At 32.8% G+C, this 15,335-nt stretch overlaps 1 protein-coding gene across 2 annotated transcripts in view; it reads left to right on the forward strand.

The window, feature by feature from the left end:
* The first annotated feature begins 588 nt into the window (after nucleotides 1-588).
* LOC123529620 (probable glutathione S-transferase 9) overlaps nucleotides 589-15,335 on the forward strand; it is a 33,376-nt gene continuing 18,629 nt past the window's right edge. Inside the window, exon 1 of one of the 2 annotated variants that reach the window (XM_045310017.2) lies at nucleotides 589-1,028. In XM_045310017.2, the coding sequence (XP_045165952.2) occupies nucleotides 878-1,028 (151 nt within the window). In that variant the 5' untranslated portion in view covers nucleotides 589-877. Of the gene's footprint in view, nucleotides 1,029-7,262; nucleotides 8,090-15,335 lie in introns of those variants that run through there. The other variant, XM_045310016.2, reaches the window with a different exon arrangement.

A 15,335-nucleotide genomic window follows, 5' to 3' on the forward strand; every position in this document is an offset into this window, starting at 1 on the left:
AGTTAAAAGCAAATGTGCTATGAACATCACACTTTTTGATGTATAAAAAAGCATGGTCGCTAGTATGCGAGCTGTAAAACTCAGGTGATCGATCTTGGACCGTTATAATCTTCATGTTGAAAGACGTTTTTTTTTTCGAGCGCTCGACATAATATCGGCGCACGACATATTATCTCGGTGCACGACATATTATCTCGAGCGTACGGCATCTTATTTCGAGCGCACAACGGCTTATTTCGAACGCACAACAGCTTATCTCCGGCGCACAACATCTTACTTCGGGCGCACGGCATCTTAATCTCGCAATATCTTCTTTCGGGTGCAAAGTATCTTAGATAATTCAATCTTAAATAAATAAGTGTGGGTCCTAAACATACCACTATGGTTTCTCTGCATAAACTAACATTTTCTGTTCCTTAAATAATAACTCGTATTTCTTTTTACAGCGAAAGATAATTTGCTCATATAGTTGTATGATTTATTCATTTTATATTTATTTCTTCCTAAATTTGAGAGGATGCTATTTTAAAATGACACGAAACACTGCATTTTATCCACCCTTCACACAGAGTTATAACACAATCTTCTGACGACAAGTCACGCATTATTCGTAGCGCGGTACATAGGTTTTTTCCGATACGAAAATTTAGTATTGTAGCGCTATTTTATAAATATGGGACAGAAGATATAGTATTTCATTTTATTCAAATCTTCTTCATGAGACTAGCCTGTATTTACAATCAGTGAATTCATTATATTATTAACATAACAGTTGGACGAATAGGCTTACAAGGTCTGAAAACGGTGAAATATTTCTTCTGCATCTGAAATTAATTGTGGGATTTATTTTTTGTTTTATTTGGGTTATAAAGCCACCATGCCGAAGTACAAACTGATCTACTTTGATATTCGGGGTAGAGCCGAGATCCCTAGACTTTTGCTGACCTATACTGGAATCAAGTTTGAGGACAAGCGATTAAGAATTGAATCAAATGGACATTGCAACGAATGGATTGAACTTAAATCAAGTAAGTGGAAAGTTTACTCACTTTTTGGGCTATATCTTAGTAAATCTTGTTTGATGTTTAGCAATGCATGCTAAAATTATTTTGCGTATACTTAATCACATTTTAAAGTACGTCAAAGCACTCAGAGCTACTTTTAACTTATGCAATCATTTTAACTTTATATTACGTTTTTATTATGTATCTATAAAATTCTATTAACACATACATGATACGATATTGCAGTTGACCCCATCAAGGTCATATCTGAAAAAGGTGACCATTATCAAATGTGATCGGCTTTAAGAAACCAAGTGCTATGAGGTTATGTAAAAAATATGGGAAAATACAGTTCTGTAAGACAATATACATAGTTGATACCAATATGCCAAAGCTGATTTAGCCGAGTTTATCTGATATGAAAGGTTTAAGATGGTTTCATTAGCTGTCAGCTGCAATGTTCTTATGATAGTGCAATACCTACTTTTCAGTTCGCGATTTTTGTACTCCCCTGCGCTCCATTCGATTAAAGCGACCTCAGGTAACTTATAAGGGTAATAAAGTTTAAGTAAACGACGATTTAAAACTTCTTTGACAATGAATTTGCATATTTTAAATATAGTAGTTTTTACTATACCAGGTGATAAAGTATCTATTACAATGCAGGTAATACTACACCAGCTCGTTTTTGTAAATAATTTATGCTTTTTGTTTGGGTTGATGACCTGTCGAACATTAAAATTTCATCGAGGCTGGTTAATATCATATATGTAATATACAATTTCGCTTTATAGTCATTTAACATTCGTATAATTTTATCATTCCTGTCGTTTTGAATGTCCATAAACTAGCATTTATGAAAGTGACTTCTGAACACTCTTCTACATGTATCGTATAAATATTTCAATATTCTTTTATTTAAACAAAATCAATGTTAGTATGCACTTAAGAAAATAAAACAAAAATAGAAAAAAGTTTCGTTTTCTTCATCTGAAAATTTTGACGCCTACAGTTTTGAAGTTTGCTTACAGTTCAAATACAAATGTATATTTATCTTTGCCTTTATCAGCTGAAATCTAACCTGCTGATAAACACCTGCATTTAAAAGTTTTGGTGAAAATCCACAGATTTTTTTTCGACGGTGTTTTATAAAGTTATTACTAGCTGAACAGAGGTATAATGTCATTTGTGTCCATTACGATAAACCCTATAATGTTAAAAGTTTAACTTCATCAAAATAGAATTCAATTTATAAAATCAATTCCACAAGATCGTTAATAATTGTATGGGGATGATATTTCTTTGGTTAAGGTCGCTTGTCTCTCACAGCTGTGTGTTTGAAACCTAGCTTGTAGTGTACAGTTATTCCCTGTGCCCTACGGAAGGTCAGTAGTTCTACCTAGGTGCCCGCCCGTACCAGAAATAATTCTTTGATGGGCCCCTGGGTTCTACCTACCCCGTCAAATCCTGGAAAGTCGCCATATGATCTATAGTTTTATTGGTGTGAAGTTAAATCCAACAAAAATATGCAATTTAAGTTAATTTCGTTGCTATCGTAATTACTATTAAAATATCATTATAAAGTTCTAGAGCAGCATTTTTTTTTCGATTATCATTACATTCATGCCGAAAAATTCAAAGAATGCAGTCTGTAGACAAACCAACATTTACAAAGATATTTGAACGATTTTGTTATAGTATTTTATTTCAAATTTGTAGCTATTAGTATATAACTGATTAAACTTTGTACCTAAAACATTTTTGGCGATTAAAAGGCTACAGCTTGCTGCCTGGCCTGGCTTAAACCCAAAGAGGAGGAGCCAAAGTACACTCGATTTATTGAACTCCTATACGGGTGTAGGTTTATACACTAAGGTGACCCACAAAGAAAACGAAAAGCATTTGTAGGAACATAAACAAGCCGATTGGAAGCGTATTATTTATGGCATTTTCACGTAATTGTTTATATCATTTGCTCCTAATAATTACCGACAAGGGGGGCATCCAGTTCTTAGATAAGTAAATCGTTCAAATTGTTTATAAATTGTTTGCCAAAAAATACCAATAGTTATTCCCTAACAATAGCGCTACCAAAGCATATTTTCAGAATATTCTCTCGCGGTTCACTGGGTATTTTTGTATCTGGATCCAGATGTTTACATTCAGTCGGTACATTTTCAGTTTTATCTTTGGACAGGTTCACTTTTTCTACTCATACCCGATAAGCGATGGCCAGAGCAAATTAAAACGTATCAAAAAGGCTGCAGTTTCAAATGAAATGTTTCCAACTTTTTTTGTAAAACTGCACTTTCGGTTTTAAACCCGATACGTTTGATGTGGTGCTTTTAACATGAAATTAACAGATCTAGTTAATGATAAGTAATTATTATGACACAAAACACCGAAAAGGAATGCGGATAGAGTTATATCTTCCGCAGTGCATTTTGTAATTCTACATATGTTTTATCGTACACTTACTGAACCAGTATTTAAGGTAAACAATCGTTATTAAAGAATGGGTGATATCTTTAAAGGATTTGTCAGATATCTACTTGTAATAGTACACGTTTTTAGTGCATACACATGTACATTGGCACTAGAACGTTTACGCAACCTAGAACCAATGTAAACATTCATTTGCTACATTTTGAATGCGAGACAAGGAAACGTAGATCTATTATATTATATTTGTTAAGAAGAAAAAAAAACCTCATATTTTGAGACAGAAATCTTTGAAAAGTTTTAAGATATATCATGACATTTATGTTTATTCTCATGTTTTTGCGTTACTTTTTACTGCGATTTAGACAAAAATGGCAGTTTTAATTATGATGTGCATATTTTTGTAATCAGTAAAATTCACCAAATCGTTGTTTTGTTTGCCATTGATATTAAATCGTTTCACCTTGTCTGTTTTGTAATTTATGGTAAATATGACATTAATAACAAATATGGTCAACCGCAAAAACGAAAATATAAGAACGTATCGGGATAGAAATGTGTCGCTTATAAAAATGAAAGTAGCCATTAAAACAATATACAAATCGTCGCCAAAACGTTCCCATAAAACCTCCTGCCGGCGAGAGGTATATTGTTCTGTCATATGGTATAATAAGAGTGAAATATTGTACGTCAATATTAACATTAAGCTTGGAGGTTTTTGTGATGTTTTAGCACAGAAATAAAAAGGTCAGTGCACGTTTCCCATATGACCGGTTTCAGGAAATAATTATAACTAATAGACCCTGCAAAACTTATAGCATTTACACATATGTTATTCGGTGACTTTGTGGATTTGTTTAGTTTTTCATCTGTATTTGGTTACATACGGCAGTCAAAGAATCGAACCAGCGTGTCTTAACTCCTATCAATGCTAACCTGTTATCTAGAAGTAAGTAACAGTTTTGCCACAGAGGTGAAGGACGAATTAAATTAGTCACATTATCCTTTGTCAAGGAAAAGACCCGCCTAGCATGGGATTTGAACCAGGAATTCCGATAGTAGAAGTACTGTGCTCTATACTAAATGATGTAATCGGACGGACTTGTAGCTTGGTAATAGCACGCTATATTCAATTTCGGCACACTATCTTAACTAGATAATTTATCAGTTTACATTTAAGGCCGAAAGAAGGTCGTATTTTTTTCACAATAACATTTCAATAAATTGGCCTTTTAAATAATGTTACTGTACACAGCTTTGCGCAAATGGTGTCACTAGGTTTTTAAAACTTTTAAGAAATGTTCGTGATGTGTGCAAAGAAAAGAGTAAAATAGTGCTTCAGAGTGGTTTAGAAGAAGTTCGGTGTAGTGCAAAAGTAACTCTATCGCAAAAGATACACCAATTCGCTGTTGTTATGTATGTCAAGTTCCCAGTGACAACTGAAAGAAATTTTCAAATATACTGAGTTTTCACTGGTAAGAAACTAGATACATAATTATGTAAAATTAGTCAAAACATGAAAAAAGAAAAGAAAATGTGTTTGTTTCACATTTAAGATCAAAATATCTTTCACTCATGAACATCATTTATATTTTCCCACTCGTGGAAATATTGTATCTGGTGTTCACTCGTGAAAGATATTTCAATCTTACACTATAACAAACAAATGTCCTCTATATCTGATACGTGTGATTGTGTAGTTTCAGAAATGAGCGTGTCCTAATTATTTATATACTCGTGCTTTCGCGCGTGCACGTGATTGGCGTTAAATCAAGTAGACAGTTTTCGTTATAGCATACCAAACATTTTTTAAAGATAATCGAATATATATATCTGCGGTAAACAAAAAAAATATACATCAGATAAAATTATTCTTAGTTCAAACAAATTTTATTTCAGAAATTCATGAAACATTTACAAAACATTAGTTAGGCAATTGGACAGAAAGTATAACAGCGTACGGTTGTCCTCGCTTTAAAATTATTCTTGCCAAAAAAAATGTTGGGGAACAAAATAAACGTTGAGAAAATTTATGCGTTTGTGTGTGTAATTAATTCTTTCTTAATTATCTTTGAAATGGATTTTTCCCCGTAGGTAAAAGATACTAGTGTACCATTTCAACTCAAGTGAACAGGGTTGATCGACCATGAGGTATTTAGCCATCATTTCACCTGCTTTTTTTCTGTAATAAACTGACTGAATACGACGTCGGCTTGCACCTTTTTGACAGCAAGACACTTCAAATCGTTTTGGTTAATTAATGTTTATCCAGTCGGTTAAGTACATATAGCCGTGCTGTTTCTTTTTAGCCAAATTTTACATGCTGGGATTTGAGAGATTTAAGATAGCTCAACCTGAAGAAATAACACATGTAGCCAGTGAATTTCAACAACATTATTTAACACAAGTACTTTGTAGCAACTACAAAATAATAAGTATCAGCATCATCTTGAATTAAGATTAACCTTTAGCCTGATAGCGGCAAGTGATTCTTGCCTTTGCGAACAGTGCAGACCAAGATCTGCACTGTTCGCTATTCAGTCAAAAAGTTTTCAGTGAACACCCCTTCGAATAATAAATGGTACTGCCTTAATTGAATGAAGGACCAGTCCATTTTAGAAATTTAGCAGGCTAAGGTTTAAATGTATTAACTTATCTCACAATCCACGTTACTATATTCATGTTCTCGACTGAGAAAGTACTTTTTGTAAGTGCATATGATCAGGCATATTCACTTATAAAAACATACATTGAATTTAATATGTAGAATGTTTAATTATACCGCGTCAGTCGCGCAGTACAAGTTGATGCACAGACAAAATAACGAAGAAAAATAGTAGTTTCATACGAAAATATTTTCTTTTATTTAAGTTTAATTGATAAAAGCTCCTTTTTACTATTCTTTATAAAGTGACAGATTTAGCAGTTAATGACTATAAAAGCTGATATAAAATGTACTTCCATCATAATATTGCTGCATATGAACAAGAACTTTTCAAATGGAATAAAATAGACTTCCGCCGCAAAATAGTGGTATTTGAACTATAGTGTTTCAAACGAATGAATGTGTCTTTTTATGATTATATATAAGAATCAAAATATATATTTTTCTCTCTGTGTGCAGGGGTATTTATATTTCAGTCGGTTAGGTATAAAGATATTACTTTCATCACTAAGAATTTACTTTCAGGCATATTTCGTTTTTTAAACTGACGACGTTTTTCCTATCAGCTATTTTTTTCTAATTCTTAAAACACTGCTTTGCGAGAATACTTTTCACTTGCTTACAAATAGCTCCGATTATAATAACACTGTTGGTACAATGAACAAGAAAGGTCTATACAATGGTCATACCGTCGAGGTACATAATAACAAAGAAGTTTTGATCTTATAAAATGCCTTAAGTTTTTGATCTTCGTTTATTCTAACAGGTGGGTTTAATTATTTGTTTGGGTTGGGAAATATTATGCTTATTTTATTGATAATTATGTTGTCTTCTAAGCAACATAACCGCGACTAATTAAGATCTATCACAAAAAGCACATTATGCTCCTTTTATCATAAATATGAAAAAAAAAATATTCCTAAATGAATGGACCGAAATTTAAATTTAAACCGAGTGTAAGGTTAAGACCAATTACCGGTAGTTTTTCTTAAGAGCAATGTCTCTTTGAGACGATCTGTTTAATTTTTAAAGTATCAGATACGATACAGCTTGCTGTCGGTGCGAATTATTTTATGCTACATTTATAATGTCGAACTTTCACGTAGTAACCTCTCAACCTGATGTTTGCACTCAACGCGAGTTCACTGTTTCATTGCAAAGTTTCTTTTCCTTTTCACGGACGGAGGTTTAGGACCTGGATTGGTTGCTATTTTTAAAATTGGAAGAATCTGAAGGAGTTAAATAAAAGCGGATTTTCATGTAAATTTCAGTACTATTTCAAGCCTCTTTCGAAGAATGATTAAAATACGTTTTTGCGCAGACGCAAACTTAAAATGATAGAAGTTCACGATTGCGGATTTTCAAATTTATTTATTTATTTAATGAAAAAGTTAAAAGGTGATAATTTGTGAAATGGTGATAAGGTAATTCTTGTAAAGTATTCTGTATTTGCTAACAAATTAAGAAAAAAAAAATATCTCAGAAACTTTGAAGAAGTATTCCAATTTTATTTTCAAACTGTTTATCTGATAAAATCTGAAACGAGATCAGACCTTATGAAAATTGGAGTTAGATATACAATTACTTTATCAGACGAGAGAAAAACTGTAATATTTATATCTAATTTTTATCTTAAAATAAACAGTAAGAAATTTAGGACAAGAAGAAATCTACGTTTTAGTGGTATTTACCAGTTATAAAAACATTTGCAGCCGGCCAGACTGTACGAAAAAATAGCGTTAAAAGCTAGCAAAGTGCAAAAACTTGATAGAGTTACCTGGACTTTAAAGTTCAACTTAAACAGGAAGCAAAATGAATGGAAGTGTTAAAGAGAGTAGTAGTACTAAGTACAGGTTGATTTATTTTGACGTGCGTGGACGTGGAGAAATACCGAGGTTGTTGTTTCATGCAGCGAAAGTGGATTTCACCGACGACCGTGTAGATAGCGAGGAGAAGTGGTACAACTCTTTGAAAGCCAGTGAGTATATGCAATAAAGAGAGCCAGTGAGTATATACAAATAAAGAGAGCCAGTGTGTATATGCAAATAGAGAGAGAATGAGTACAAGTGAGGTTCAAGAGCAGAGTGTAAATAGTGATAGTGATTTCTAATATATCTAAGGAATGTAAACAATTAAAATGTTAACATGCTTAAAGTAGGATTTTTGACGTTGCAAGCCTCACAATTAATGCCATTTTTTTTTAAATTTAGAAAATGCTTTCGTTAGTAGGTAACTGCATAAAGTGATTCTGCGCATGTTAGGAACTATTATAGAAACACGTTTTTCATCAACAAAATATGTTTAGAAAACTCAAAAGCGTGAAATTCGATGTAAAATACATGTAGAAGAAAATGTTGCTATGAAGGCAACATAAACAATACTGTACTTGTAATTTTCAATATCTAATATCAACTGCTATCTGTTTATTTTTTTTTGTGAAATGTTAATGTTAATCTGACGGCATATCCCTTTAAAGGATATTCTTAAAAAATAATTAGCTGCTAAAGTTACAGAGATGCCAATGCTATCTTTTTCATGATATACGTTGACTTTCCTAATTTTTGCACTACATTATTTGCATCATTCATATATTCTGAAACGAAATTTAACTTCTATTTCACTGTTAATAAATTTTTTTCTTGTTTACTTACCAGTTATTCCTTTTAACTAAAATACGAAATTTGACACACCGTGTGAATAAATAAATCCTGATGTTTTGCTAACGAAACCTCCAATTTTTTTTATTACACAAAACACGAAATTGATACAACATTAGCACGTGTCTAATTAGATTTATTTATCATCCTCACTATGCAGGGAAAATACAAATTATATGCAAAGAAAAAGCAGCTGCATTTATTAACTACGGACGTGTCTAATATCAAGAAAAATTAGCAGATTCCTTAATAATTCCACATTTTTGAAGCATTTTGGCATTCGTTAAATTTATTCTAGCGTTTAATGCCTAGATATATAAACATCCTTAAAAGGTCCATATTATTGTGGAAGATTTTCGGCTTATTTAATATGGTAAATACATAAGTCTGAAACAAGTGATTTGATTTTGAGGTAATACGGAAGATATGAGATCAAATATGTTGTTAAGATTCAAAAGAGCCTTTCAAATACCACTGGTGGCAGGGGGACTATTAGTACCTATGACTATAATTTGACTTCAATATCAAACATGTAAACTGATTACATAGCAAATAGTTGCAAGAGTTATTTGATTTTGATATTTTCTATTTTCTGCAGTAGAAATATGATTGACCTGTGTCGGATTCTGCATTTAATGTCGATAGTATTGTGTCGATAACGTTATGTTTTACGTTGCGTTCAAATCTACTGTCGCCGTGGCGTTTTCCTTTGCACTCGTCTAAAATCAGTTACTTGCAAAAAGTTATTGCCGTTTTATGGACAGTATCTCTTTAAGGTACAAAATCATTTTGATAACTCCAAAGATGTTTTCAAGCAACCGTAAAACTCTCCGTTTAATTAAATAAAGTCAGCATAGCCTTGGGACATAGGAGAATAGAGGACGATAAAATTCGCTAAAGTTTACTTAATGGTGAGAAAATTTATCAATAATTCCTACAGCGGTTTAATATTAGTCCAAAAACTCGGTAGGATATCTTTCAACTTTAAGGCGGAATTTTGTGGTGGTGTTGGGTGAACTTTATAAGTTGATACACGATTTATGTCGCTTTAGAGGAGCTCGCATAAATGTCTAGTAAACGTATATTTAAATATCGAAATTTACATCAATTTCAGTTTTAGGTGGTAAATCCTAATTATAAACGGAAGGATTCTCCTTAAATTTATAGACATTGTGAAATTGTATTTCAGAATGATTTTATGTGACATTTGTTTTACATAAATCACCAATATCAGACAAGTACCTTTTTGTAATGCTGCATAACTTTAGGGAGACGTATTATAAAATCGCCAACTCCGCATGATTTAAACTTGTAAATTTTATCTTTTTTTTAATTCTACGGAACATGACATCTGTAATTTGGCTGCTAACGTAATTCTAAAATAATTAAATTACCGTGTTTATTTGCTCCAGTGAAACGTTATCTTTCTAAATTGTGAAACTGGTGTCTTTCAAACATACATTATTTTTGCAATTTCAATTTCAACCGGTACTATGACCATCCGAATAGATCATCAACTACCGGGGATTAAACAGTTAAATCTTTATTATTCCTTAAATGAAATTAATATTTCAATAGTATTACATATGAACGAACGTGTAATGAAAAAACACCTGTGAAATTAAACAAAATTGATCATCTATCAGTAATGTTTAAATAAAGAGATATAATAAATCTCTGAATAATTCATTTTATTGTGATATATAACGTTCAAAACTATAAGAACAATACAATTTGAAACAAGCCATTCTCTTAATTATAAAATATTTAACATTTTTTTTTAAATTTCTGTATCGTATCACGCACTGACCATTTTTATTAATTAGGCATATTTTAAACTTCATTTCAGTTTAATTTGTTAGAAAATGCAGAGCTTTATATACGGAAGATACAATGTATTTTATGGAGCCTCCGTGGCCGAGTGGTTAAGGTCACTGACTTGAAACCACTTGTCACTCACCGATGAGGGTTCGAGCCTTACTCGGGGCGTTGAATTCTTCATGTGAGGAAGCCATCCAGCTGGCTTACGGAAGGTCGGTGGTTCTACCCAGGTGCCCGCTCGAGATAAATTAATGCACGGAGGGGCACCTGGGGTCTTCCTCCATCATAGATATTCAAATACTTTTATAGTACATGCAATTATATTTTCATTTTCCATATATTTTAAGTAACTCTATCGTGCATGTTCACCTTTTTCCACAATTCAACAATATCTTAGGCAAACGAGAAATAAAAGAAGTGTTTTAGAATCTTTTTTAAAATGTTTCTTATTTTAAACTTACTTTGTCGTCCTTTAAAGAAAATAATGTCAGTATCGGAGAAAAGAGAGGAAAAAAATAATGGCGCAAACACTAGGGGTCGTTTTTTTCCCTCCTGTGACACCCGCTTTCTTTGAGAACAATCATCCAATTTTAAAATAAGTAAAATAAGTTGAAATATACTGAAAATGTACTTAATTACTCCAAACGAATTCAATTAAAGTTGCATTTCGTCAATAAAATAATTAATTACTTTACTATTTACAAACCCAATAGCATTACAGTCTTAATAAAACTGTGTTTTAAGAGAAGAGAACCCCCCATCTCTGCTATAAAGAAAGAATATTAATTTGTTGTTAAGCAATAAAAGGGACATAAAAATGGATTTTTCGATGCTTTATAGAAAATATGACATAGGTCAACGGGGACAAAATAAATATCACTACTGTAGTAGCTTTTGCACGTGCTGGTTTTACTACAAACATAATATAATTCAAGATGTAATTGGATTTGACGGCTCGGCTCCCAGGAGTGCAACATCTGGAGCGTGAAATGCTTGTACTGCAAGGACTACAATAATACAATACCTTATAATTGAGCCGTGCCATGAGAAAACCAACATAGTGGGTTTGCGACCAGCATGGATCCAGACCAGCCTGCGTATCCGCGCAGTCTGGTCAGAATCCATGCTGTTCGCTTTTATAGCCTATTAGAATTGGAGAACCCGTTAGCGAACAGCATGGATCCCTACCAGACTGCGCAGATGCGCAGGCTGGTCTGGATCCATGCTGGTCGCAAAGACACTATGTTGGTTTTCCCATGGCGCGGCTCATATATCACTTAACCTTGAATCGCGGAAACGCAGAATCAATAGAAAGTTGATTTATACAAAAAAAAACCCTTAACATATACGTATGCGGCTTGCAGATTGTGACCAGAGAGTGTTGAAGCGGGCGGGTGTCTTCATAAAATAGCCATACATTTGCTACTTATGGCTCAAAGAAATCTTACATTTTTACCGTAAAGAATATCATTTGGCACTAATCATTTTTTTTTTCATTGTTAAAACAACATTTTTAGTCCTACCAGAAGCTTTAAAAGCTGGAGTACAGGATAGCGGGTATTAACCGTTCACAAAGTGGTAACTTAATTTTTGTTTACAATGTCAACTAATATTCGCATTGAATTCTATTCACAATAGCTGAGATGTGCTTGGAAAAATGTTAAGTCGAAATGTAATGAGCAAATATTGTAATAACAGAAACATTTACTGTAAACGTCCTTAGTTTACATTCCCACTGACCGCGCTATTAAAGTTAAAGGAAAAAATCGTGACTCGTCTTTCGCGTGTGTTGTCTCTCTTCTTCTATGATCAACGACCGGTATTATCATTTACGATAAATGATATTAATTCTCTGTCATCATCTATTGTAAATTCATCCTTAAACGGATGAAAAAATTAAAACCAGATTTTATTTCCTGTTAGCTCGCTTTGCGAGTGTCCATTGGAAGGTCAATCGCACCAGAACGCCCTATTAATCACCCATTAAAACAGCCGCTTAAAATTCTGTCATGTGTAATCGGTGAACAGAAACATCTGAGTGCATCATTTTTATATCTGGTCATTTCATTTTATAAGCATAAATTTAAAATGATTCGTACCGAGCAACCTTTGACAAATGGACATCATGAACTCAGAGCACGGCGGCGCGGAAATGAATTTCACATCGGACAATTAGCCCCTTGGGTTCAAAACCATAAACCATCAATAGGGTTAAAAAGGGCAAAAATAATTCAGTCTTCTTGAATATATATATGTAACTTTTAGAAGTCGTTAAAATAATCGTTTTGCCCTTTATGAAAAAATTTGCATCGAACTATCAGGTTCATTCAGTCCAAGAAGATCAAATTGAAATCAAGATGTATTGGTCCAAATGTAATGTAGTATTTCTTTCCTTCATTTAGAAGAATAAAAATGTTAACATGTACACAACACAACATTTGCAATATATTATTAACATATTTATCAATTTACGCAATTAAATTATTCCCGTAATATTTTACAACTTATTTTTATTGTGACCGGATTTATACATATAAAAACCATCTCACATTGCAGATCTCAGTATCGCTATGTAATGCGCGTTTTATCAGGCAGCTTTCTACACGAATAATATTTCTGAGATATTACTTAACCGCATCTTAAAAAAATGAAATATTCTTATACAATAGTGATTTTAACAAAACATGTTTAGTAATCATTATTTCGTTTGAAAACCTATGTACGAACGGGCAATTCGTTCCAAAATTTTACAGTTAATTCTTTCAACATTGATATTATGAATACGATAAAATTCAAAAATCGTATTGGCCTGATAGCCAGAACGTAAATGTTTACGAGTAGACAGTATAAACAGAAAAAAAATAAACGAAAAATATGTACTTTTTAACCGAAATGAAATGGTAGCAGGGCAAATACATTTCCTTTCCAGATATAGGTAAAGCTTCCTCGTTAGTACGCTAAATAAAATGGGTGTATTGAATAAAAATACTTCATAAAGATGCTTAAAGTTATATTTAGAAGTGGTAAGCTGGTTTCACAAACCAAAGAAACTCATCAACTTTAAAGATTGCAATCACACAGGTCATTAACGCCAGTTTAACGCTTGTCAGAACTTTAATCACGGGGTTTACCGCACTAAAAGTACCTTCAAGTGGCTGAAATTATTATATGCATACAGGAAAGCAACGAACCGTATTATAGTAAATATTCCAATTACAAATCGTTGAATTTCAACCGTTCAACCGTATTTTGAAGTGGTAGTGTATTATGTAAAGCATTTAATACTTGATTAAGATACGACACTTTCTTATCTGGCCATCAGCTAGATCATCTTTTTTAATTGGTTTCAAACCTTACTCTTATACATTCCAACCGATCTTTCTCGGCTCTCATTATCTGGGACCGTACGTTTTGAGAAGAAAAGGGACATAATTATACAAAATTTGAATAGCCTCAGGAATTATCTCCTGTGACCAAAACATAGGACTAGGCCATACTATACCAGGAACTCGCGATTAAATGTCCTCGTGTTGTCAATTGCAGTTTTTACGGCGGCGCTACAGTAATGTACGTGTTTGAATGACCTTAATTGGGCCATTTCTTGAAATCATTTAATAATAAACTGGCCATGCATTAACATGAAAATAAAATAAAACGAAACTTTAAACTTAAAATGCAGTTACCTATGATATCGGACTCTCCTACGGGGTACATATAGATTCTATTTAATAACAAAATAATGAAATATTTATCAAATACCAATGGCTGCCCTGTTTATCTTATTCCATTAATATACTTGATATTTCTTCTTAGTGCAGATATATTAGATGTTAATTAGATGCAATTGATTCGTTTCTTTGACAATATCTACATAACTTTGATACTGGAGCCTTATTTATCCGACATAAGTCAAGTCGGATTATGAAAGTCTTGACAAAGCCAATGCTATCAAACAAAACATCAATATTTGTCTTTATATTGGCTTTAGATGAAATGATAGAATCTTCAAATATTAGCATAACATGCTAGCATCCTTTGCACAGCAGTTATTAGAGTTTCATCAGAGTAAAAAATGCGGCTATAAGGCAACATATGGTGCACCATCTGGGTCGAAAGTTTATTCGGTGCAGTTTTTATATCGCGCACTTGAAAATAATAGTGCGTGCCTAGCATATAGATCAGCTGCATACGCCATTGATTACAAATATGCTTTGCTTTTATACCTGTTAGAATTGGAAACCGTCAGGACAGCAGGATCCCTAAGATCGAGATGAATGGCACGTCGCAAAGACATATTTTTCATGGCTGATATACACTTAAACGTTGAACGGAACTAGTCAATAGAAAGTGTGTATACAAAAAAAAAAAACTAAAAAAGCCGTTTATACAATTCGTATCGCTTGGATTCTTGCGCAAGAGTGTTAACGCGTGTCAACGTGAATGCGTACATTTGTTTTAAGCACAAAGTATACTTACATTTACTGAAAGAATAGGCTTTGCACAAATATTTTTTGTCATGGTAGAAAACATTTTGCAAACTTAATATACAACAGTATATATTATATTTTGTAACTAATTTGTTTCAAAAATATTCGATATGAATCTATTCCTTTAATATAAATTTAACAATGCATTACAAATATTAATACAACTTACTGTAAAGTCTATTTACATTCACACTGACGCCTTTAAAGTTAAAGGAAAAAGTGTATCAACTTTTGTGTATGTCTAATTCATGTCGCATGA

Source organism: Mercenaria mercenaria, chromosome 13 (assembly GCF_021730395.1).
Source record: "Mercenaria mercenaria strain notata chromosome 13, MADL_Memer_1, whole genome shotgun sequence".
NCBI classification, from domain to species: Eukaryota; Metazoa; Mollusca; class Bivalvia; order Venerida; family Veneridae; genus Mercenaria; species Mercenaria mercenaria.